Source organism: Petromyzon marinus, chromosome 37 (genome assembly GCF_048934315.1).
Source record: "Petromyzon marinus isolate PM22_M1 ecotype Great Lakes invasive population chromosome 37, UKy_Petmar_22M1.pri1.0, whole genome shotgun sequence".
NCBI classification, from domain to species: domain Eukaryota; kingdom Metazoa; phylum Chordata; class Hyperoartia; order Petromyzontiformes; family Petromyzontidae; genus Petromyzon; species Petromyzon marinus.
In genome coordinates, this window is record NC_133703.1 from 12,644,690 (window position 1) to 12,671,578 (window position 26,889).

Here is a 26,889-nt window from a genome sequence, read left to right on the forward strand (position 1 = left end):
GTGAGTGTGTGGGTGGTGAGTGTGTAGGTGGTGTGTGTGTAGGTGGTGAGTGTGTAGGTGGTGAGTGTGTAGGTGGTGAGTGTGTAGGTGCTGAGTGTGTGGGTGGTGAGTGTGTGGGTGGTGAGTGTGTAGGTGGTGAGTGTGTAGGTGGTGAGTGTGTAGGTGCTGAGTGTGTAGGTGGTGAGTGTGTAGGTGGTGAGTGAGTGTGTAGGTGGTGAGTGTGTAGGTGGTGAGTGAGTGTGTAGGTGGTGAGTGTGTAGGTGGTGAGTGTGTAGGTGGTGAGTGTGTGGGTGGTGAGTGTGTAGGTGGTGAGTGAGTGTGTAGGTGGCGAGTGTGTAGGTGGTGAGTGTGTAGGTGGTGAGTGTGTGGGTGGTGAGTGTGTAGGTGGTGAGTGTGTAGGTGCTGAGTGTGTAGGTGGTGAGTGTGTAGGTGGTGAGTGAGTGTGTAGGTGGTGAGTGTGTAGGTGGTGAGTGAGTGTGTAGGTGGTGAGTGTGTAGGTGGTGAGTGAGTGTGTAGGTGGTGAGTGTGTAGGTGGTGAGTGTGTAGGTGGTGAGTGTGTGGGTGGTGAGTGTGTAGGTGGTGAGTGAGTGTGTAGGTGGCGAGTGTGTAGGTGGTGAGTGTGTAGGTGGTGAGTGTGTGGGTGGTGAGTGTGTAGGTGGTGAGTGTGTAGGTGCTGAGTGTGTAGGTGGTGAGTGTGTAGGTGGTGAGTGAGTGTGTAGGTGGTGAGTGTGTAGGTGGTGAGTGAGTGTGTAGGTGGTGAGTGTGTAGGTGGTGAGTGAGTGTGTAGGTGGTGAGTGTGTAGGTGGTGAGTGTGTAGGTGGTGAGTGTGTGGGTGGTGAGTGTGTAGGTGGTGAGTGAGTGTGTAGGTGGCGAGTGTGTAGGTGGTGAGTGTGTAGGTGGTGAGTAGGTGGTGAGTGTGTAGGTTGTGAGTGTGTAGGTGGTGAGTGAGTGTGTAGGTGGTGAGTGTGTAGGTGGTGAGTGAGTGTGTAGGTGGTGAGTGTGTAGGTGGTGAGTGTGTGGGTGGTGAGTGTGTGGGTGGTGAGTGTGTGGGTGGTGAGTGTGTAGGTGGTGAGTGTGTGGGTGGTGAGTGTGTGGGTGGTGAGTGTGTGCGTGGTGAGTGTGTAGGTGGTGAGTGTGTAGGTGGTGAGTGTGTAGGTGCTGAGTAGGTGGTGAGTGTGTAGGTTGTGAGTGTGTAGGTGGTGAGTGAGTGTGTAGGTGGTGAGTGTGTAGGTGGTGAGTGAGTGTGTAGGTGGTGAGAGTGTAGGTGGTGAGAGTGTAGGTGGTGAGTGTGTAGGTGGTGAGTTTGTAGGTGGTGAGTGTGTAGGTGGTGAGTGTGTAGGTGGTGAGTGTGTCGGTGGTGAGTGTGTGGGTGGTGAGTGTGTAGGTGGTGTGTGTGTAGGTGGTGAGTGTGTAGGTGGTGAGTGTGTAGGTGGTGAGTGTGTAGGTGGTGAGTGTGTGGGTGGTGAGTGTGTGGGTGGTGAGTGTGTAGGTGGTGAGTGTGTAGGTGGTGAGTGTGTAGGTGCTGAGTGTGTAGGTGGTGAGTGTGTAGGTGGTGAGTGAGTGTGTAGGTGGTGAGTGTGTAGGTGGTGAGTGAGTGTGTAGGTGGTGAGTGTGTAGGTGGTGAGTGTGTAGGTGGTGAGTGTGTGGGTGGTGAGTGTGTAGGTGGTGAGTGAGTGTGTAGGTGGCGAGTGTGTAGGTGGTGAGTGTGTAGGTGGTGAGTGTGTAGGTGGTGAGTAGGTGGTGAGTGTGTAGGTTGTGAGTGTGTAGGTGGTGAGTGAGTGTGTAGGTGGTGAGTGTGTAGGTGGTGAGTGAGTGTGTAGGTGGTGAGTGTGTAGGTGGTGAGTGTGTGGGTGGTGAGTGTGTGGGTGGTGAGTGTGTGGGTGGTGAGTGTGTAGGTGGTGAGTGAGTGTGTAGGTGGTGAGAGTGTAGGTGGTGAGAGTGTAGGTGGTGAGTGTGTAGGTGGTGAGTGTGTAGGTGGTGAGTGAGTGTGTAGGTGGTGAGTGTGTAGGTGGTGAGTGTGTAGGTGGTGAGTGAGTGTGTAGGTGGTGAGTGTGTAGGTGGTGAGTTTGTAGGTGGTGAGTGTGTAGGTGGTGAGTGTGTAGGTGGTGAGTGTGTAGGTGGTGAGTGAGTGTGTAGGTGGTGAGTGTGTAGGTGGTGTGTAGGTGGTGTGTAGGTGGTGAGTGTGTAGGTGGTGAGTGTGTAGGTGGTGAGTGAGTGTGTAGGTGGTGAGTGTGTAGGTGGTGAGTGTGTAGGTGGTGAGTGAGTGTGTAGGTGGTGAGTGTGTAGGTGGTGAGTGTGTAGGTGGTGAGTGTGTAGGTGGTGAGTGAGTGTGTAGGTGGTAAGTGTGTAGATGGTGAGTGTGTAGGTGGTGAGTGTGTAGGTGGTGAGTGTGTAGGTGGTGAGTGAGTGTGTAGGTGGTGAGTGTGTAGGTGGTGAGTGTGTAGGTGGTTAGTGTGTAGGTGGTGAGTGTGTAGGTGGTTAGTGTGTAGATGGTGAGTGAGTGTGTAAGTGGTGAGTGTGTAGGTGGTGAGTGAGTGTGTAGGTGGTGAGTGTGTAGGTGGTGAGTGAGTGTGTAGGTGGCGAGTGTGTAGGTGGTGAGTGTGTAGGTGGTGAGTGTGTGGGTGGTGAGTAGGTGGTGAGTGTGTAGGTGGTGAGTGTGTAGGTGGTGAGTGAGTGTGTAGGTGGTGAGTGTATAGGTGGTGAGTGAGTGTGTAGGTGGTGAGTGTGTAGGTGGTGAGTGTGTAGGTGGTGAGTGTGTAGGTGGTGAGTGAGTGTGTAGGTGGTGAGTGTGTAGGTGGTGAGTTTGTAGGTGGTGAGTGTGTAGGTGGTTAGTGTGTAGGTGGTGCGTGTGTCGGTGGTGAGTGTATAGGTGGTGAGTGTGTAGGTGGTGAGTAGGTGGTGAGTGTGTAGGTGGTGAGTGTGTAGGTGGTGAGTGAGTGTGTAGGTGGTGAGTGTGTAGGTGGTGAGTGAGTGTGTGGGTGGTGAGTGTGTAGGTGGTGAGTGTGTAGGTGGTGAGTGTGTAGGTGGTGAGTGAGTGTGTAGGTGGTGAGTGTGTAGGTGGTGAGTGAGTGTGTAGGTGGTGAGTGTGTAGGTGGTGAGTGAGTGTGTGGGTGGTGAGTGTGTAGGTGGTGAGTGTGTAGGTGGTGAGTGTGTAGGTGGTGAGTGAGTGTGTAGGTGGTGAGTGTGTAGGTGGTGAGTTTGTAGGTGGTGAGTGTGTAGGTGGTTAGTGTGTAGGTGGTGCGTGTGTCGGTGGTGAGTGTGTAGGTGGTTAGTGTGTAGGTGGTGCGTGTGTCGGTGGTGAGTGTGTAGGTGGTGAGTGTGTAGGTGGTGTGTAGGTGGTGAGTAGGTGGTGAGTGTGTAGGTGGTGCGTGTGTCGGTGGTGAGTGCTGTCTGTGAGCGCCACCTCCCCCCGCCCCCGCCCCCCAGGCCCCCTGCCCGTGTCGCGGTTCACGGCGGTGGCGACGTCCCCGTGAACCCGGCAGTAGTCGCAGCGGCAGCAGTGGCAGCTTACGACTCACTCCCTCCCCTCGCCTCCTCCACCACCACCACCACAACCACCACACAGCACACCACCACCACCACTACCACCACCACACAGCACAGCACAAGCAGCACACCACCAGCAGCACAGCAGCCGACCCCAGCTGGTGCATCGCGATGCACGCCGCGCGATTCCCCGAGTCGCTCTACACGGACGCGTGCGCGCAGCTTGAAGCGCCTCGCTTGGAAGGCGGCTGGGAATTCTTCGTCGAATCATCCGGCATCAAGATCCACCGCTTCTACAGAGAGGTGACCCGTGCCCCTCCACCGCCTCCATCTCCTCCCTGCTGCTGCTGCCGACGACGACTCGCTGGTTCTCTCGCGCCGCACTCGTGGGGCGCGTTGGCACGGGTTCCAGTCGCGTTGGCACGGGTTCCAGTCGCGTTGGCACGGGTTCCAGTCGCGTTGGCACGGGTTCCAGTCGCGTTGGCACGGGTTCCAGTCGCGTAGGGCACGGGTTCCAGTCGCGTTGGCACGGGTTCCAGTCGCGTTGGCACGGGTTCCAGTCGCGTTGGCACGGGTTCCAGTCGCGGTTGGCACGGGTTCCAGTCGCGTTGGCACGGGTTCCAGTCGCGTTGGCACGGGTTCCAGTCGCGGTTGGCACGGGTTCCAGTCGCGTTGGCACGGGTTCCAGTCGCGTTGGCACGGGTTCCAGTCGCGGTTGGCACGGGTTCCAGTCGCGGTTGGCACGGGTTCCAGTCGCGTTGGCACGGGTTCCAGTCGCGTTGGCACGGGTTCCAGTCGCGTTGGCACGGGTTCCAGTCGCGTTGGCACGGGTTCCAGTCGCGTTGGCACGGGTTCCAGTCGCGTTGGCACGGGTTCCAGTCGCGTTGGCACGGGTTCCAGTCGCGTTGGCACGGGTTCCAGTCGCGTAGGGCACGGGTTCCAGTCGCGTTGACACGGGTTCCAGTCGCGTTGGCACGGGTTCCAGTCGCGGTTGGCACGGGTTCCAGTCGCGGTTGGCACGGGTTCCAGTCGCGTTGGCACGGGTTCCAGTCGCGTTGGCACGGGTTCCAGTCGCGTAGGGCACGGGTTCCAGTCGCGTTGGCACGGGTTCCAGTCGCGTTGGCACGGGTTCCAGTCGCGTAGGGCACGGGTTCCAGTCGCGCTCACCGCGTGCGTGAGCTCCGCGTGCCTCGCGCCTGGAGCGAGCGATACTTGCCCGAGCGGCGCCACCTCTCCTCTTGGCCGCGAAGGTCACGAGTTCAAAGTCTCAAACTCATTGCCTGTCACTTCAACACCCCGTAAGCCTTGCGCGACCAATAGGGTCAACAATACAGGGGGTTGGTTTTGGTGGGGGGGGGGGCGTTAGGTCGAGTAAATATCTGTCGGCTGATGAAGCTGGTTGTGATTACTGGCGAAACGTCGTACTCAGATTGTAAATGCTGTGGCTTGGCTCTCCAACACACAATCGGTGTGCTGTACCAGTGGCGAATTGGCCACGTGCTGCTTACGTGACAACCCTTACGAGTTGGCTGTGTCGGGTGGTGGCGGGTTTAACGACACATATTTACACGATCTAACCCAAAAACCTGTATTGTGAATCATAGCTGTCAACCCATCATGGTTTAACGCCGTTTTCTTGCACAGGGCAGTTGAGTTTTCAGTGAAAAAAATGTCTTTGTGTTAATCCCCCCTTGTGATGGGACTCTGTAGAATGAACGTTGAGATTATATCAGGGCACGGTGTGAGACCGATAAAGTCTAAATTGGTCTGTGATAAGGTAGACACTGATAAGGGGTTGACAGGTATGCAATCAACCACCAGAATGTTTAATACCGAAACAGGAAGACTCTCTCTCTCTCTCTCTTCTTCACAATTCAGGTTATCGCCTTATGAAGCTGGTTATTGTAATCGCCAGCGAAACGTCACTGTCCTGAAGGAGTAACTAATTGGGCGGTAAGATATCATCAGTGACGAGGGCCGCCACACATTTGAAACCATTGGGGGGATTGACAGCAGCACGATGATGATGGGCTTGTGAGCCTGATTGGCTCACGTAACATTTATCTCTCCTCTAGTTAAAGACCAAAACAGGAGGAGGATCTCTCCACAAATCTGTGGCTGTGGCCTGATGATGCTGGTTGTTGTTATTACCGGCAAAACGTCACTGTACTCGAATTGTGAATGTTGTTGTGGGTTTACTCTCCAACACACCGGTGTGCTGTTCTAGTTACGAATTGGCACGTTCTGTTTACGTGACACAAATGACTAAATGGCTGTGTCGGGTGGTGGCGGGTTTAACGACACACATTTACTTGATCTAACCCCCAAAAAACCTTTGTTATGGATAATATTGCTCGCGGAAGCTTACTACGTGTTAAACAGAATGTTCAACTCTATCCTTCTTGTTTTGCTACCATTTCCTAATTTGAATGATTACTGTTTCGACTTTGCTTGGAAGTCGGGGTCTTCACTTGCCTGGTTAGTGGCTGTATGTGGGGGGATTTGGGTCCCTTAGATCTGTAATGACTCGACGACGAATTATATGAAGAGCCACTTTTATTTGAAGACTTCCACAATAAGGGACCCTCGGCTTCATGCTTGTCTTCCTGCTTGTATTTTCCTCTGGACGTCCCTACTCCTCGTGCTCTTCCCTCACCCTATTTCCCTTAGCCAATCCCTGTCCTTCCCCTCTAACGGATCCCAACCTTCGCCGCTGGGTTTTAAACTCTGTTTCCCGCCTATTCTCATTCAAAACTCTCTTCAAAAGCCCTGCCTCCTGACCAATCCCTGTGGAGGCCTCTTTCCTCCAATCGGAGACCTTGGTCTATCTTTGAATAGCCGTTGGGCTGCACATTGACTTGGGGTCATTTCTGGTCATTACATATATATAAAATGAATGTACGGTGTTACGGGAAATGCGATGAGCACGAATTACGCTGTATAAGATGAAGTATCAGTGGTGTAACCAGCAGCATGCGGCAGGCGGGGCGTAGGCCAAACCTACGAGTTGGGTTTTGCAAACGGGTACAACTACGGAGCTGTGGTGGCTGCATTTTGCGAACATGAAGACGCCCCTACAGCCTTAAATGTTCGAGACCGTGAGCGTAGTAACGAGGACGCGATGAGGGCAAGAGGAGCCGAGATGTAGAATAGCCTCGGTGCGACCGTGCGAGACAAATCAAATACTGGGCGCCACACCTGACCGATTGCCGCTGTTACCGCCTTCTGGCGAGCCAGAACACACAATTCCTCCTCGACGCCCATGGGAAGGGAGTTTCACAACAGCATCTGTGCGGTGGTGATCCACCAACCCTAGCTGCTGCTTCCACAGCGGCCGGTTACGGGCAGCCACGTGCAGCTGCGGCTGCACGGCGCTGTGGCAAGTCACCAGTCGACCTTTCCAACTGGTCCCCGCCGTAGAGACTCGCCCATGAAGGCGCTGGCCGCGAAACTGGTAATGGTGATGCCGGACGAGGTGCCGCGTCGAGCACACCGCGAGGCAATGGCCGAGCAAGCGTCGTAACCAACCGCAGTTTTGCCCGGCTCCTGGGAGTGAAGGAAGGCGTGGAGATGGGATAGTTGTGGAGAACGAGGGAGGAGGGCGGCGCGCGGTCCCACAGAAGCGGACACTGCTTAGACCAGACGTGGGCAAAGTACACTGCTACACTATACACTACGCTACTATACACTACTACACTACACTATAGACTACACTACACTAGACACTAAGCTATACACTACACTATACACTACTACACTATACACTACTACACTACACTATAGACTACACTACACTATACACTAAGCTATACACTACAATATACACTATTACACTATACACCACGCTACTATACACTACTACACTACACTATAGATTACACTACGCTATACACTACAATATACACTACACTATACACTACTACACTATACACTTCTACACTATACACTACTACACTATACACTACGCTACTATACACTACTACACTACACTATAGACTACACTACACTAGACACTAAGCTATACACTACACTATACACTACTACACTATACACTACACTACTATACACTACTACACTACACTATAGACTACACTACACTATACACTAAGCTATACACTACAATATACACTACACTATACACTACTACACTATACACTACACTACTATACACTACTACACTACACTATAGACTACACTACACTATACACTAACCTATACACTACAATATACACTACACTATACACTACTACACTGTACACTACGCTACTATACACTACTACACCAGACGTGGGCAAAGTGCGGCCCCCTAGCCGTGTACGGCCCGTTGGGCTTTTTAATCTGGCCCGCCTGAACTTGTCCAAATATTATTATTATTAAATTAAATTTTACCTTTCTCCATTAATGCCCCCATTTCCCCATTAGATGGCGCACTTTGACCGGGAGTGTGGTGTCTAGGGCTCGAAAGGGCACATGATCTCGCAATGCATTGTGGGCCGTCAGCACCATTTTCAGGGTTTGTTTACATTGCTGAGTTAGATACGGTGCTCCCTTCACTTTTTCGCTTTGCCCCACCTCGTCACACAACATGTTTTTTGTATTGTTCATGTTCCTGCAATTTGTTAAATTGCCTTGCAAATAAATGCTTTGCTACCTGTTAAAGGCCAAATCCTTTCATGTAATGATTATTAACACGTCATTTATATTAGTTCACACAAACACTCCATCCATCTGTTCCTGGCCCGGCCCCTCTGTCAAATTTTAGAACCCATTGTGGCCCGCGAGTGATAAAATTTGCCCACCCCTGCCTTAGACAATGCCTGCGTCGACGCTGCCATCGCCACACAACGAGCGCCACCGTTGCCCGCCACCCAGCGTACAATGAAAGGGCCCGAGTCACAAACGGCGCTTCGCTCAGCAATTCCAATTGCTCTGACCGGGATCAACAACCGCTGACGCACGTCCGTAGTGGGATGAGGTGGTAAAGCGGGGTGAACAATCCCACGTTCACCCATCGAGCCGAGTGATCGAGCGCGCGCACACACACACACGCACAAAGACAGATCCCCCGTATAGCCTTAACAGAGTGGGAAAGTGGTGTTAGCGAGCACCTATGAAAGCCGGCACGGCATACGAGGGGGTGGGTGGCCAGCACCATGCCCGGCCGCCTTTGTTTCCATAGTGGTAACGTTTACACACCGTACCAGGTACTCATTTGAGGCTGAGTCCACCTAGGGGAGGCCCAGGACCGGTTCCGATATTCATCACCGAAGTTGGCCATGAGCGGGAATCGAACTCGGCTCGCTGGGTTTGGCTTCGGGTCGGAGACCCAACTTCCATCGGTGTTATCGATCGCCGGTGACTCGGGTCACGGTGTGGCTATATCACGCATTGTCAAGGTCATTTTCAATTTTGCTGACTTGTACGGCGAATTGTTCAAACGCACCCAAACGCGCCATCTCCCAGATCCTCTGTACGCGCAGACCCTGCGTTCAACCAGTAAAGCATGTGCATGTTTGTGTCGGTACATGTCCGTCTTGGCGATTAGCGCGGTTGGCCACGAAAGACGTCCAACGTACGTGCACGCAAAGTGCAGCTCCACAGCTGCCCTTGGGTCAACCCCGTGGCCGTGACCTCCTTTAAAGGGGCGCGCCACACAAACGCTCTGTGAGGATGGGGATGGAAGGGTGGGTGCGGCACGACACAGCCAATGGTAGACGAACCCCCTAACCGAGGCGCCGAGCGCTGAGCGGCGGTGCGATCCGCCGGCGTCTGTCGCGGGCACCGCCGCCGCCCCCCCCCCCCCCCCCCGCTGTGGACGCGAGCCAAGGCCGCGGTGCCCATCGCTACCTCGAATTTCCGCACCACCGGCATTGCCGGGCAGCGTGAACTTTCGAGTGTGTGGCAACGGAGCCCCGGCTCCGTGTCGGATGACCCGCGGTGGTCTCATTCCCTCCCTGGCGGGGATTATTGTGGCGTCCCCGCCCCGTGCCCAACTTGCGATGGAGCAATTTGAATTCATTATGAAGAAATCTTGGGACATGAATACGGCGCCATGAATACTTAATAAAGTTCAAACGGGGCGGTCGGTGTTGGATGTTTTAGCCTCCCGCGCGCGTTTCCGTGTGGCGCGGCGGTTAGGGGCGCTGCGAACCCGGCGACCCGAGTTCGATTCCCGCTCTCGACGAACAATGGTGGCGAATGTTGACATTTGAACCGGTTTGCGACCTTCGGCCCAGGTCGCCTCAACTTGTTAAACGAGTACCTGGTGCCGCGTGTGAACACCGGCGGTGGGGAGTACAAAGGCGGGCGGGCGTGGTGCTGGCCACCCGACCACCCGGTGTACGGCAGTGGCCTCCGTAGGTGCCGCTGCTCGCGAACAGCACTCGCCCCGGCAGCCTTTCACGGGGGAACTTCTTTGCCTTTGCGTGGCAGCACTCGGGCCTCTACGAGTACAAGGTGTTTGGCGATCTCCCGGACGCCGGGCCACAGCTCTACGCCGACGTCTACATGGACCTGCAGTACCGCAGGACCTGGGACAGTTACGTCAAAGGTGCGTGGGTCCTCGCCTTCACTGTTGATCGTCAGCACGCCTCGAGGTCGGGGGGGGGCCCACAGTGGCTGCGACCGAGGGAAAAGTTGAAACCGATTCCAATGGCAAGTGACGGCGAAAGCCTCAAGGGTGATTCACCGCCTCTCCGTGCTCTCGCGAGAGTTGCTCAGCCGCACATCCCAGACCTGGTTGAATGTGCGGGTGTCCGGGTAAAAATCGTGCTAAAAATAAGTAAATCAATATATTTTTTAAAAAACTATTTCACCAGGAAAGGCCCACTGAGCTATACGCAGGGCCGGATTAAGATTTTGTAGGCCCCTGGGCTACAGGTACTGTGAGGCCCCCAGTAATATTTTCAAAAAGAAAACAAAGTTAAAGAAAAATAAATTAATTTTTACAAGGCTAACAACAAATACAATTCAGCATTCACAAATGAAATACATTTCCACTTAATCTCTGGAGGCCCTCTAGTAGGCGGAGGCCCCTGGGCTGCAGCTCCCTAAAGCCCCCCGTGCCTTAATCCGGCCCTGGCTATACCAGAGAAAAATCCACTTGACCAACACGGGGAGAAAGAGACAATGACGTAGGCTCCAAATGTACAGCAGGCATTGTCAGGGTCCGGGATTGAACCCACGACCTCCTGTATACCAGGCGAGGGAGTTAACATCTCCTAGCCACCGAGGAGACAATCTCAACCACTCTCACCTACGGCTGGGCAGTCCGGCGGGCGGGCAAAAGGAGGATGGGCCATCGATTGGACTGGACCTCGCCTAGGTCAAACAACCGGGGGCTAACCGGGCTCCAACCGGCTTAGCTTCCTGGGTCTGACGAGATCAGGCGCGTTCAAGGTTGAACTTTTGTCAAGGGCCCTGATATTGACGCGTGGTCCGATCCAATCTGCCAGGTCCACCCTGGGTGGCCGCATGGTGCCGACGGGCCCCGTAGTCGTCGTTGTTGTCATCGTTGTCGTTGCGAGCGTGCGTGCGTGCGTCTGTTGTGCGCGTGGACGCGTCGTGCGTGCTCTGTGTGCCACAGAGCTGTACGAGAGAGACCACGCCGGGGAGAAGGTCGTCTACTGGGAGGTCAAGTATCCCTTCCCGCTCTCAAACAGAGACGTATCCTCCCCCCCGCACCACCCCGCACCCGCGGTTATTGCTGCCACGTCGATCGCATCTCCTCCTCCTCCTCCTCCTCCTCCGCCGCCGGCCGCTGCTTCGGCCTTTGCCTCGGTGTCTTTGTCCCTTAAAGCGAGATGGCCAAGATGCACGCCATCGTAGAGGTTTCTTTTGTCGGGGGCGGGTTAGGTCGCGTAAATATTAATGTGTCGTTAAACCTGCCACCAACAGACACGACCAATTAGTAATGTTTGTCAACGATAACAACACGTGCCAATTAGTTACTACCTCAGCACACCGGTGTGTTGGAGTAAACCCGCAACAACATTGACAATTCGAGTACGGTGACGTTCCGCCGGTAATCACAACAACCAGCATCGTCAGGCGACATCCACAGAGTTGTGGAGAACTCCTCCTCTTGTTTTGGTCGTAAATAGAGTGATACATGTGATGTCGTCACTTGTGAGCCAATCAGCTGTGAAGACCAGAAGAGCGGTTAATGTATTTGTATGAATTACAATGGATATCTGCTCTTGGTTGGGTTATTTCACAATTAATCAACATACATAATGTATGTACATTATGTGCGTACATTATGCATGTGCATTCTGGCATTTACTGAACGAGCAACTGATTGGCGCGTTTTGTTTACGTGACAAACATTACTAATTGGTTGTGTCCGGTGGTGGCGGATTTAACGACACGTTTTACATTTCCGCGATTTAACCCAAAAAAAACTTCTATTATGGATAATATTGGTCGTGAAAGCCAACTGTTACTTCGTGTTAAACCAAGATGCACACCTTGACAGAATCCGGAAAAAAAACACATATCCCCCCCCCTCCCCCCCCGTGGCAAGTGGCTGCAATGTGAGTAATGGAAACCTCAAGATATTTTCGCAAAATTCAAACGAAAAGGTTAATTTGCGGAACGCTGCGAGGCCGGCTTGGAGTATGGTTCATTTGGTGTACGGCACTACCACCACGGTACAAGGCATGGCCTGTAATCCTGTATTATCAGACCCTGTCTCCACGTTAATCCTGTATTATCGCTCCCTATATCCCTTTCAGCCTATGAAGACAATGCAAGTGAAAGTAAGCACAGCAAGGGGAGAGCACAGGAAAGCGAACATTGGACACAGTGCCAGGGTCAGGGTTCAGTGTCAGGGTCAGGGTTCAGTGTCAGGGTTCATTGTCAGGGTCAGGGTTCAGTGTCAGGGTCAGGGTTCAGTGTCTGCGTCAGGGTTCATTGTCAGGGTCAGGGTTCAGTGTCAGGGTTCAGTGTCAGGGGCAGGGTTCAGTGTCAGGGTCAGGGCCGCCTAAGCGACCCGGTGCCCGATATTCCCCGTACGGAGCATCGCGTTCCAGCGCTTAAATCTTCCTTGACTCCGGCATTGATCCCAGAGGCCCCCTCTCCCGCCTGCCCGCCTCCCCACCACCGACTGTACACTGGCGCCACGCCGTGATCACAGTCATCGCTCACGCTTGGCCCATGTCAAACACTCGCAGCGAAACCATTGTCCATGAGCCCCGCGCCGATTCTGACGCTGAGGACAATTGAAATTAAAAACGGCCCATTTCTTTCGAGGCATTTTTTTCCCCTCTCCATCTCTCCCTCCTTTCCCCGCACACCTATCCATGGGCGCGGATGGCTACGTACGGGACGAAAGAAGTTCAACGTACGTGCAGTACATGCATTGAGTGTGATGACAGCAGCAATGCGATGCTACTGCTGGCCACGACGAGAGGGCTTCAGCAGAGAGAGAGTTCAGAGTCCGCGTCATTGTGCTCTCCCTCCTCTGTTGTAGGAGCACAGACTTGTACAGTGGTTTACTGCACGGTCCAGAATAATAGTAATCATTTACAGCCCTGCCCCCACCACCCCCACTTATTACAATCCACGACCAGATTTAATCAGAATCTTTAATTTATACTGGAGGAATCCGATGAGCTATGAAGCTCTTTTTCACAAATGTCCATTAAGGCCTCATCCACATGCTGTGTTGGTCAGGGGGGTTGATTGAGCAACTTCACGGCGTTGGATGAAGCGGGGCAGCCCCACTTGTGATTCGAATAACACCACGGATAATTCCACAGATAACACCACGGATAATACCACAGATAATACCATGGATAATACTGATAATACCATGGATCATACTGCAGATAACATCGCGGATAATACCATGGATAATACCATGGATAATACCACAGATAATACCATGGATAATACCACAGATAACACCACGGATAATTCCACAGATAATACCATGGATAATACTGCAGATAACATCACGGATAATACCACAGACAACACCGCGGATAATACCACAGATAACACCGCAGATAATACCACAGATAACACCATGGATAATACCACAGATAACACCACGGATAATACCACAGATAATACCATGGATAATACTGCAGATAACATCGCGGATAATACCACAGATAACACCATGGATAATACCACAGATAACATCGCGGATAATACCATGGATAATACCATGGATAATACCACAGACAACACCGCGGATAATACCACAGATAACACCGCGGATAATACCACAGATAATACCATGGATAATACCACAGATAATACCATGGATAATACCACAGACAACACCGCGGATAATACCATGGATAATACCACAGACAACACCACGGATAATACCACAGACAACACCGCGGATAATACCACAGATAACACCGCGGATAATACCACAGATAATACCATGGATAATATCGCAGATAATACCGCAGATAATACCATGGATAATACCACAGATAACACCGCGGATAATACCACAGATAACACCACGGATAATACCACAGATAACACCACGGATAATACCGCAGATAACACCACGGATAATACCACAGACAACACCACGGATAATACCGCAGATAATACCATGGATAATATGGCAGATAACACCACGGATAATACCACGGATAATACCATGGATAATACTGCAGATAACATCGCGGATAATACCATGGATAATACCACAGATAACACCGCGGATAATACCACAGATAACACCACGGATAATACCACAGATAATACCATGGATAATACCGCAGATAATACCATGGATAATACCACAGATAACACCGCGGATAATACCACAGATAATACCATGGATAATATGGCAGATAATACCATGGATAATACCACAGATAACACCGCGGATAATACCATGGATAATACCACGGATAATACCACAGATAACACCACGGATAATACCACACATAACACCGCGGATAATACCACAGACAACACCACGGATAATACCATGGATAAAACTGCAGATAACACCGTGGATAATACACCTGCGCCACCGATATTCCCTGTGGCCGGGAACCGGAACGATCGAACGTAGTAGCTCGTCGAGTTCACGATGGAACACACGCTAACCGCTGCACCTCCGCTCCACCCACTAAAGATTTATAACAAGGACGCCAAGACACCGACGGGCTATAACACCGCTTCAAACACATACCGAGGGAGCTTAACCGCAGACGCCTACGGGAAACGAGAGTCACTGTTGCGAACACGACGGGGTGAATGCGTGCCGGCGAAGGTGGATGCACCGGCTGGACGCCGCGACCCGTGAGTTTCCGTGACGGTGCGAGCGCAGTACGTGTACACGCGCGAGCGGCGAGAGATCGAGGTGGGCGGCCAAACCGTGTGGGTCGTCGTCGCCAAGAGCGCCAACGTGCCGGGCATCGTGGAGAAGGCCGGAGTGGTGCGCGTCGCCGACTACCAGCAGAGCCTGGCGCTCACCAGCAACGGCAAGCACGGCACCAAGGGTACGGGGCCCCGGCCGAGGTTACACTCTCCCGTGGTCGTGTCGCTTTTCGCGGCTGTGCTGACGATGCTGCGTGGCTCTCTGAGGCATTGACGTGCCGTGCCGCGTGTTGTTTGGCGCGACGTACGACGTTTCACTCCACGCGCTGGGGAAGCGATGGGGTCATGTATTGGGGGAATCGCCGAGACGACGTGGGTAAACTCGGGGTAGGGCGTTCGACTCCCTTGCCTCGTCCGTGGGTGTATAAGGATGGGCTGCATCGAGCAGTGGAGGCTGAAAGGTAATATCGGGCTTGCAAAATTTTAGAGGTTTAGTGTTGGGATAAAGATTCACTTCTATCACAATTTGATCATGGGCTTGTCTCCGAAGAATTATTCAACCAATATAATTGATCTTCATTTGTTTATTCCAAAGGTGATATCCAAACTATGAACTAAAAACTATTTAAAAATTTACCAGGCGAACTGGGCTGTATAGCTCTTTTTTCAGAAGCGAACTGGCTACAATGATAGCTCAACGAAGTGGCTTGTCATGTGGAAACTTATATCAGCCCAATAATCATCAGCCAAATAATCTAAACGCACGTTCATTCTAAATATGGAGGGAAAAACCAGAAAAAAATTAACGTGACCACGGGGGAGAGAGAGATGCAATTCCAAACATACAGCAGGCGTGAGCGTCGCGATCGAATCCACGACTTCCTGTATACCAGGCAAGGTAGTTAACATCTCACTACTGGAACCGGAACGGCTCAGCGTTGGTCCGATTGCCGCCACCGCCACTGCAGTCGAGACTTTGCCAGCGTGACGGCGGCGGCGGCGGCGGCGCGGTAACGCGAGCCGTCCACATGGTGCGGGGAGAACGCGACGCTGCCAACGCGACGCTGCCAACGCGTGGATTCATCCTCTTCTTTGTTCGCTTCGTCTCGATGCCCCCGGCGCGTCCGACACCCCCCCGCCTCCCCCCGCCTCCCCGCGTTCTCCTGCGCTCTGGTCCCTGCTGCCCTTTCTCACAATTCCCCTTTGCCTGTTGCCGCTCTTGATGAACTAGACACCAAATGGAAACATTTTTGCAAGGAATCAAGTCTGCATTAACCACGCGTAGCTGTGGTGAACATGTAAATAGACATGCTCTGAAAACACTGGTCTGCAGCCAAAATGCTTCCGAAATAAATGTAGACCAACCTTACTAATTCTAGGTCACTGAGAATTAAAATAATGCTTAAAATTGTTGATTGGCTCTAGTTTTCAAGAAATGTTACTGAGGCAGTATATACAATCGTTGACTTGGGAATGGCCGAGGATAAGTGAGTTAAAAGGGAAGGGATCTCAATTTAAACCTGAAATTACTAAAATACATCTTTGACTGGATCTATGAATAAATCTATGACTGGGTTTGGACAGTACTTGCTTTTTGAGTAAAACAATGAATGATGCAATCTGAACCTGGTGTTGTGTCATACATGATATGAATTGCATCATGTTATTGCTAGAAGTCATGGATGATGCAATCATAACTAGGCTTGCATCCCTCTGCTGAACAAATTGCCCTATATCAGCTCTAGAAATCATACAGTGTCATGCTCTCTTATTTGTCAGTGTTTGATTTTAGCAGAGACGCCTTGTACTTGTGTGAACAAAGCAGATAACTTCTGCTATGTTTGTGAAGTGACTTTTGCATCACAAAAGCGCAGTATGACCACTATGGTTAAGAAAGCCTATCACCTTTATTTTGGCTGCAGAAATGGAGCTCAGGACAAGATGTGGGTCCTGGACATATGCTGTAACACTTGTGCAACAAATCTTCGTCAGTGGTTGAACAGGAAAAGGAAATCTATGCCTTTTGCAGTGCCCATGATTTCGAGAGAGCCAACAGATCATATCAACAATTGTTACTTCTGCATGGTGTCTCCATTTGGGAAAGGTGTGTCAAAGAAGAAAAAGTGGACTGTGCATTATCCAAACATTCCATCAGCTATACGCCCAGCACCCCACGGAGAAGGACTGCCGCTTCCTGATGCACCAGAATCATTCTCACTTGAGTCAGACGAGGAAGAGGATGAATCTTCTGGTCCTGAACCATCAAGGTCACATGACCCAGATTTTCTCCCATCCTCCTCCTCTGAACCACACCTCATAACACAAGGTGAATGGAAAGACCTTGTCAGGGATTTGGAACTACCCAAGAGTAAGGCAGAGCTGTTGGGTTCCAGACTGCAGCAGTGGAATCTCCTGGCAGGTGATGTTAGGGTTTCCATGTTCAGTGACTGTCAAAAGGATCTTGTCCTATTCTTCTTTATGGAATGTGATCTTGTAGCCTGCAACAAAATCGATGGTCTGATGGTAGCCCTCAACATCGTTCATGATCCAGATGAGTGGCGACTCCATAATAGAGGTTTTTGGGTTGGATCGCGTAAATAAATAAATGTGTCATTAAAACCCGCCACCACCCGACACAGCCAACTAGTAAGGGTTGTCAGCAAAACAGAACGTGGCCAATTCGTCACTGGTACAGCACACCGGTGTGTTGGAGAGCCAAGCCACAACATTTACAATCTGAGTACGACGTTTCGCCAGTAATTACAACCAGCTTCATCAGGCGACAACCAGATTGGTGGAGAAGTCTTACTGTTTCGTTCCTTATATAGAGGCGTAGATGTGATGACCATCCGTCTGTTTTTTGCCTTTTGCTGATTTTTAAAGTGTTACATGAACAGGACAGGTGACATGTAATCACGTAAAGCAACCATAAACACATGAAAAGACCTAGGTTTACAATGTATGAGTAAAACTCGACTATCTACACAATATACATGTAAAACTGAAATATCTTGTGAACAGTAGCCAATCAGTTGTTTTAATTGTCATATTAGAATTCAGCACATCAAAATCCATAATAAACAGCACATTTCATACTCTTTGGTTCTTTCGGTAAAGTCACGTAGGTATAAAATAAAATACAGCACGAAAGCACATTTCATCTCTGAAGCAGACGCCGTCTAAAATATTGTAGACCAGTGTAATAAGTGTAATCCGCCGGACTCGCAAAACCACCGGACTAGCAGAGGCCCTTCTGCCCGCAGTGGCATCAGAAATTGCAGGACTTCGCTTGTAGTTTTTTTCCTCCAAAAGTATTGAACAAACGATTCAGGTACACATAGAGGGGCAAGCATAGGAATTGCCACCGGTATAGACGCTACGTACAATGACCGTTACCAACAGGACTGCACTTGTTACCTCTCCTTTTCCTTTTCCATCCCTGCTGTACCTCTCTCACTTCCCGTGTCGTGTTTATTTATTTTTGTGTTACTTCTGTTACAACCCAACGCGAACCCGGTGCAGAGCGCCCAGCGCAGAGAGGAGGTGGCAACAGACATTCTGCGAGCAGCAGCAACAGCAGCAGCCCGAGTTGGATGCACGGCAGGGCACAGTGAAGGCCGGTGGGTGGGGGGAGGGGGTAGAATTAGGCTCAGTGTCCCCACCAAGGGGGGTACCACGAGCGGCGGACACGAACGTTTATACGGGGGGGGGGGGGTGTCCCGTGTCTTTAAAAATATATATTTTCGTTGCTCTCAGCGTGATTTCTACTTCCATTCATTTCTCTCGCTGCATCCCCCGACGCCTCCCTATCCCATTCTGAACTCACTCTCTTCCAGTCGCCCTTCTCTTTTATCATTTCCCCTTCGCCACAACTGCAATTTCTATCAGCACGGACAACAAAGATAACTCTTCCGTCTCCTGTGTCCCTCCCTCCCGTGCGTGCCTTGCGTGCCTGCGGGTGGGTGCAGTGTTCATGCACTACTACGACAACCCCGGAGGGATGATCCCGAGCTGGCTCATCAACTGGGCCGCCAAGGTGAGGGCTCTCGTGCTGGGGCCACCCGGGGCCAGCGGGAACGCCTCTGCGTGACCGCGATTCATAAACGTGCTCTGTGTCTGCAACGGATGGCTCCTTCGCACCACGGCTGGCTTGCGAAAGGCAGAATTTATGCAGTGTAAACGGGTTTTTTTTGGGTTAGATCATGCAAATATAAATGTGTCATTAAACTCCTCCACTTCCAGACAGGGCCAATTAGTTTATCACTTTAAGAAAACGTGGCAATTAGTTACTACTGTGAGCTAAAGTAGTAACTAATTGGCACGTTACTGTGAGCTAAATTGGCACGTTTTGTTTACGTGACAAACATGACTAATTGGCTGGATCTGGTGGTGGCGGCGGCTTTAACGACAGATTTATGTTATGGATATTGGTCACGGAAACCTGCGTGTTAAACTTTCTGCATGTGTGTTGAAATGTGGACGGTGCCAAGAATTATTTCCCAACCACCCACCGCCGCCTCCACCCCGCCACCTTCCTCCTCGTGTGGATGACTGGATAGAGACGGGAGGACGTCACGCGTTCTATCAATCTCGGTCAAAAAAAAATGCTGCGGCTGGAATGGGAGCAAGATAATTGAAGCTCCAGTGCCCAATGCTTTGCGTCGCACAATCGGAATGCATTTTGGACTTGTCAATGGCGTTTGGTGGAGGCGGGCGTCACAGCGTTTAGAGCGGTGCCGCACGAAGCTGGAGGGGCAGAATTGAGTTCCCAGCCACGGCTACCGTCGGTGGCAGAGTGGGTAGCGGTTAGCGCTACGCTGCGCTATGAACCTGGCGACCCGGGTTCGATTTCCGCTCACGGCCAACACCAGTGACGATTATCTGAACCGGTCCCGGGCCTCCCCTAGGTTGACTCAGCCTCAAATGAGTACCTGGTGCGATGTGTAAACATCGCCACCGGGGAAACAAAGGCGGCCGGGCGTGGTGCTGGCCACCCACCCCCTCGTGTACCGTTCCGGCCTTCATAGGTGCTCGCTAACAGCACTTGCCCCTACAGTCTGTTAAGGCTATACGGGGGATCTTTGTCTTTTTTGCTGAACCAGTCCTGCCCCCCACCCTCCTCACCAAGCCCTTCGCCGAACCTGCACGCTGACCAGCGTCGTGATGTCCGGTCATGAAACCCCCCGTGACCGGCACGGCATCGGCAGACCTTCATCCAGCAATGGATCGACGAAGTGTTTCCAGGTTACTCGCCAAATGCAATAATAATAATAATGCCTCGTCCATTGAATCATTTGGACGATTGTCCAGCCGGTTTGTAAATCCACTGTTGGACGAGATCCTCCCGGCAGTGTGTCGTTCACGGGGGGAAGAGGGGGGGGGGGTGGCTATTTTGCTATTTTGCCATACTTCACCAAAGCCAGTTGGGGGTCGGTGGATGCGGGCGGCAGAGAGCTAGAGAGGTACCGGTACAACAAGGCTCCCCCCCCGTCTGGCGCTGACGACCTGCACGTGGGATGTTTCTTAAAAAAATGCCTTCATCCGCGGCGAGAATCCCGAGCGAAGTCGTCGTCGTCCCCCTGGACCCCCCCCCACCACCACCCCCTGCGTGCTCGCACTCGCCCGGCGCGCCGAGGAGCGAGGAGGAACAAAATAAAAAAGGAGCCGTCCGGAACTCCCACGGAATTTTTGGCCAGAATCGCCGAGTGGACAACGTTGCCCACCCCCCCCCGCCTTCTTTTTTTTGTCAGCGCGGAAAACCGCCCCCCTCCCCCCCTCCGGCGACACGCTCGTCATTCATCACGGGGGGCGGAAGTTGGGGGGGGGGGTCGCCGGACAAATAACACGGCGGCGGCGGAGTACGACAAGCACGGAAAGAAGCGCAATTGGCGCCACTTGAAAGTGAAAAGTAGCTCGCCCTTCGACCGGCTAAATCACCCCAGCCCATCTCGCAAGCAGGCCTTTGTTCCTGTTAACAAAAGAGAATGCTTAGAATATTAAATATTTTTTTTCCCAGTAAACACCCATCCATCAATCCTCCGCCCGCCCGCCCGCCCGCCCTGCCCTGCCAACGACGCGGGCGTGCTCTCGCGTTCACCAACCCTCAAGTCCCGATAACAAACCGCACCCCGACGTGGTACGGAGATAAATTGTATCTGTAAGAGATGGAATCGTCATCATCATAGCCAATCCACTGTTGGATGAAGGCCGCCCCAAGCCGCCGTCGCCTCCTCTCACGATCGTGCGATGTGATTCATAATCCACTCTGGTATCCGCACCCGGGCCGATTCCATCGCTCCATCTCCCTTGGCGGCCTCGTTCTCAGGCGCATTCCATCTTTCCCCTCCTTTGACTGCCACTCCGTCATTACCCTTGACCGTCGTCCCTCCGAGCGATGTGTCCTGTCCCACATTGAACGTTACTTTCCTTAACCGTTCGAACGGTGTGTTGATTAACCTTACGTGATGGTCTCCAGCACATGATGCAATAATCCACGTAGCGCACCCACGTACCATCTCGCCGGTGGCCCCGGATGGTGCATTGTCCCTCGTGAGTAATTTATTCACAATTGCTTCCAACTTTATGTAACTACCGTAATCCAGGGGACCAGCGGCATAACTAACGTGGGGGCCAAAGCTACGAGTTTGGGGCCTCCTTGACAAGCACCATGAGATAAGTTGTCAACAAGTGTCAAAGAACAACAACACTAAACACGGAGCGCCCCTACAGCGTTAAATATCCGAGACCGTGAGCGTAACGATGATGTGATTAGGCAGGCAAGGGGAGCCGCGATATATAATAGCTGTGCGGTGCGAAAGAAGTTCAACATAGATAGGTGCGACCGTGCGAGGCAAATCAAAGATTGGGGCCCCCACTTTGACCGATCGCCATACCCCCCCCCCCCCCCACCCAAGCTGATTGTGTCGTCACTAGGCCACTGCCGGGGGCCAACCGTGGCATTCGAAGGCGGTTGTCACCCTTTGATTCACAGTCGAAGCGAAGTGCCCCGTGGCCTCGTGTGGCTTGAGTGCGCTATCCAAAATAGCGTCGCAAGAGGCCGCTCGGGGTGGGCAATTGCCGTGGTCAGCCCTGCCAAGCAGAAGCCTTCAGCGAGCACCGCAGTAATCCTGGCATCGGTCGCGTGCATCCTCACATTGTTGTCAAACCCAAGAAGCATAAGGCGTCCGCCTAATTGCCTTTTAAGATATCCCGAGGCCAAGAATTGTAATAGGTGACAAAGCCTTTGCCGTTGCAGCACCAACATTTCGGAGCAATCTCGTGTCCTCCCTTTACGTAGTGAATCTTTATTTTTAAAAAAAATAATATTCTGATGCAGAAGATTCGTGTTGGTATACAGTCACATTTGCAGATGTGATTTGTATATTGGAGCATGACCTGTGTATCAATAGTTCAATGTTAATGTGCCATTTTATTGAGGGATCGTATTATCTTCGTGTGGTCTGGGACTGTTTTGTTGTTGATTTGCTGCATTTGCCCAATCTTGATAAATCTGACTTACATATATGACATTTATTTTTTATGAAAGAACTTACCATTTTCTCTATTTTGCGCTCCTATCGTGTTTGGTATCGTTTGCTATTGTAACCCGCTGCCCCCTCGCCCCTACTGGACATCTGTGAGGAAGAGCTTCATAGCTCATCGGATTCCTCCTGCAGTCTAAAATAAGGATTCTAATCGTGGTCTCCATCAGAACCGCCCTCTGGCCCACACACACCGACTCAGCAGCAATGAGAACTTCTGACATGAAGGACCCCTTACAGCTATGGGAAGATGATACTTAATCGCAAGACCCTGCTATTTTTGTTATTGGTAATATTTTAGTTGCGTCATTGACAAAGTGAAAGTTAAATTCTTTAAATATTTTTTCAACATCGTTTTCCATGATACTGCGTTGGCAGTGGTACGCGTAATACGTGTGTAGAGGAGTAGTGTGAGCAACCATGAGGGGGCGTACAGAGGGAGGTGCGAGCGAGTTGACAGCGGAGGATGACGTCACGACACGGGTGCTGTAAGGGGGTACACCTTCGGGAACAGAGGCGGGTCCGAGTTAGGGGGAGGAGCCATGCAAGGGGTACTTAAGGGGGACCCCGTGACGAAGGCGTGGTCGTTGTGGGAGCCCGGAGCAAGGATCGGCTGCAGGAGGTCTCTCCCGCTCGTCGCCGGACGGTGTTGGCGGAACCCCCGTCCGGGGCAGATGATTGGGAGAGCCAAGGGGGATGGCCGAGAGCGGGGCTCCAAGTATTCAGTGAGGATCGGCTGAGAGAGCGTGGGGTTCTTCTCTCCTCGTTGCCGGGCGGTTTTGGATGAGCCCCTGCCCCGGCCCGAGTGAGAGAGCCCAAGGGATAGCCGAGGGTAGGACGGCATGGAGTTCGGGGGTCCACGGTAAGGACCAAGAATAGAGAGCACCTACTCCTGGTGTGAGCTTGAGTGCTGAACATGATAGTGCTAATAAACGGCAATCACCCTTACAGTAAACTCCATTTTCGCGTGGTTCTACTAAACAACACGTGCATTGCGGAGAACACGTGCAAAGTGAAGATTCGTAAGAATGATTAGAGAAAGGCGAGGTAGATTTTTTTGGATATTATAAAAGAAGAGACTGAACATAAATGTGTTTTTACTGGGGAAATTGTAGGTACGATAAGCCGGGAAAGACAGAAATTCAGTTACTCCATAAAGAATTTGAGTAGCTGGATGCAATTGGGAGAATATAGTGCAAAGTTCTTGAGTAAATATAGAGAGCTGAATGGAAGGAAGGCCATGATCTCAGGCGTATTTTACAAAGGACACGGCACATAGAGAGATGTAGACTCATATTGCCCATTAACTTACATTGTCCATATCTAGTGGTTGAACTTTACACGAACAACTTTGGTCTTTCTTCAACCACTTCTTTATTTTCATCGTTTAACACGTCCTCCACACTCCACCGTATCCTGGACACCACGGCTCGCTCGCCGTGCTTCGCCCGTCTCGCTCCCCACCTTGGTTCCCAGTATCACGTCGCTTTGCTCCGCACACACGTCTTCAACTCTTCTATTCCTACGCGCTCTCCACTGCTGGCTATCCTCCTCAGCTCCTCCGCTCCTCCGCTATACAGCGTCGTCGCACACACAGCGAAACCCAATCTCGCTTCTCTGTCTCCGCACACCTCGTCTCCAGCTCCTCTATCACTACGCTCACTCCACTGCTAACTGCTCCGCCTTCTTCAGCTTCGCTATCACTATGCTCTCTCCACTGCTAACTGCTCCGTCTTCTTCAGCTTCGCTATCACTATGCTTACTCAACTGCTAACTGCTTCGTCTTGCTTCAGCTTCGCTATCACTATGCTCCAACTCTCTTCTAAACTCTGTTTCCGAACTCCACGTCTTCACCGCACAGCTCCCAACTCCAATCTCCCCCTCTCTCTCTCTCTGTCTCCCCCCAATTTATCCCCATTCTCATTATCGCTAATTAATTGGTCCGCGTGCCTCCCGCACGCCTCGCGTCTTCAACCACCTGCCTTTTTCCAGACACCTCGACGCCTCCTCGGCCCCAGCAACAGCACCAACCAATCACAGCCCTTCTGGCTTAATTGGCCCGACCGTTACGTCATCACCCCAGCCTCTTCACCTGGCTGTCCTCACACGACCCCACTGTTTCCGCCGTCTCCTCGGGCTGACCCCAGATAAACCCCACACTGTCCGTGTGATCAATACATTCGTGCAGTTTTCCCAGCACACCTTCCTACTCCACTACACATATACTAACGTTGCCCATAGACTTACATTACCTAAAGACTTACATTTCCCAAAGACTAACATGGCCCATAGACTTACATTGCCGATAATGTAACAAGTCGTTGAGTAAATATCATGGACATAGCTACATGGACGACGCCTTTGAGAACGGACAAGGGGGGAGGAGGAGGAGGAGGAGGGAAGTGGTACACGAGCACAGATAACGACAAAAACTCAGCGCATTCGTCACTTAACAAAACGTCGCCCGTTCCCTTTCAGTCCGGCGTGCCGGCGTTCCTGACGGACATGCAGAAGGCCTGCCGGGGCTACAGGGACTACTGCCAGAAGGCGGGGAAGCCTCTCTGACGTGGCCGGGTGCGGGATTTCTCCACCGGCTCTGCCACCGCTCTCTGCGTCTCCCGTTTACCGCGGAAGACGAATCCGGGGGGCGGCTTTTTGTGTGCGTGCACGGCGCGTGTAGATTTTTGTTTTTTTCCATTAGTGCACGGTTTTTTTTTCAAACGGCGGCTGAAGTGTTCCCGTCCCAATAAACGTGCGCGTGCGTGCGTGTGCGTGTTACGGCTCCTCCGGCAGCCAAGGCTGTAGCCCGCATGCCCAGCCACCGCATGCCTAAACAGGTTTTGTTCGCCCGGATCGAGGGAGCTAAACGGGCGTGGCACGGGCTTGAGAAGAGATGGAGTGATGTGGTACAGGAGGACGTGGAGCTGAGTGGACTTGCCGACGACCGGTACCAGCGGTGTCAAGATCGGCCTCTATGGAGGAGGCTCGTGAAGGACGCTACTGGGCTAGAGCCAGGCTAGGTGCACCTTGAGGCTACTGGGCAGTTGGAAGCAGTCGCCCTCCAACAACAACGGAGGGCGGAGGAGCGACGCTCACAACAACGAGCGGAGTGCCGGGTGGATAAAGCCCAGCATGTTGGCACAGTAGGGGGCACAGGTGGTGCATCAGCCAGTCGTCTCAGTCGACCCGTGGCACCTGGGTCTGCCCTGTGACCTCCTGCCAGTGGGCGTTCGACACTTCACGTGGCCTCAAGGTGCACATAGCCTGGCACAAGCGTCGTGGTGACGTCGCCGCCACTTAGTGGCGAATGGCGGTTGTTGTTGTTGTTATGGCTCTCTCGTTCGCGATCCGCTGGCTCGCGAAGCTTCAATGAAGGCAACCGAATGAGGCACGCTGTGGTTCCAATGAGAGCGGACTGCGACAGAATCACCCATCTTGCTGATATTAGTCAACCAAATGAAGGGGGGGGGGGGGGGGTAGGCGTGTCGCATCATCACTCGATCGACGGATCAATTTGGCAATGAATCGACACGGCAATTAATCCGCATATTACGATTACACCCGGTATTTTTTTTATGTTTGTGAATTACGGATCGACTGAGCGGAATCGATATAATTAAACTCGATTAACGATCCACAATACCATGCATGTATGGGCAAATCTCTGATCGGTGATTCCATCGGGTGTACAATTGTATCGCTCCGTTACAGCGCCAGGTCTCGTGGCCGGCGTACCAATCAGGAGCACCGTTGGGCAAGTCGCGCCGGCGTGTTTGCAATGTCGTCACCGCGTTGCAGGATGACGTCGACGTTATTGTTGCGAGGTGACGTCACTCGCCTCCGCACGTGGCCCCGTCGATCTCGGACAACGAGCCGTGCCGTCGTGATTCGTTGAGATTCCTGACCGATGGGATGCCCCCCCCCCCTCCCCCGGCCGGCATCGGCGGCAAGATCACCGCAGCTGCTCGATACGAGCGTGGCCACTTCGGCCCATGCCGAACGCCGCGACACCGCGGACGGAGTGTCGCAAACACTTCAGGTTGCATCGGCTTGAACGCTCAAAGAAAAAACAAAACAAAAATAAAAAACCGCGTCGCACGTTGACAACAAGACGTGAATTGCTTTCGAATGAAAATGCAGTGTCTTTTTTTTTTCTCCCCGGGTGTACATTGACATAAATGTGACTGCGACAACCACAAGTCAAGGCAATAAAGGTGTCCTGTGCCGTGGCACGCGTAAATACTCGTCTGCATCTGCGCGCGCAAGGTCACCACGGCGCGTATAAAACATTTGGGAAGTGGTTTATGAATGCGGGGTGATGCACCCAATGCATCCCACGATAATTCACGTCTGTGAATGACGAGGGAAATCCATCACATCGGAGTAAACAAAAATACTGCGGGCCGAAAAAAATATAGCAAACGACACACAATGAGCAGCATTGCACGAGTTCGAAAAACACTCAGCCTTGCCCAGACCACCAACTCAAAGCCATGACCGTACTGATGATTCCATAATGAGGGTGAAACCGGTCTATTGTTGCGTCTTTGTGTCGCCGCGG

At 52.2% G+C, this 26,889-nt stretch overlaps 1 protein-coding gene across 2 annotated transcripts; it reads left to right on the forward strand.

The window, feature by feature from the left end:
• Positions 1 to 3,438: 3,438 nt before the first annotated feature.
• PCTP (phosphatidylcholine transfer protein) lies at positions 3,439 to 26,557 on the forward strand. 2 transcript variants are annotated; one of them, XM_076072295.1, is made up of 6 exons: positions 3,439 to 3,789; positions 9,919 to 10,036; positions 11,072 to 11,151; positions 14,798 to 14,969; positions 18,310 to 18,407; positions 18,756 to 18,823. In XM_076072295.1, exons 1-5 carry the CDS (start codon positions 3,658 to 3,660, stop codon positions 18,399 to 18,401), a joined length of 594 nt encoding a protein of 197 aa, XP_075928410.1. In that variant the 5' UTR covers positions 3,439 to 3,657; the 3' UTR covers positions 18,402 to 18,407; positions 18,756 to 18,823. The 2 variants fall into 2 exon arrangements, with proteins under 2 accessions (XP_075928410.1, XP_032823272.1); XM_032967381.2 differs by lacking the exon at positions 18,310 to 18,407 and adding an exon at positions 24,807 to 26,557 and having other exon boundaries at positions 3,446 to 3,789.
• The last annotated feature ends 332 nt before the right edge of the window (positions 26,558 to 26,889 follow it).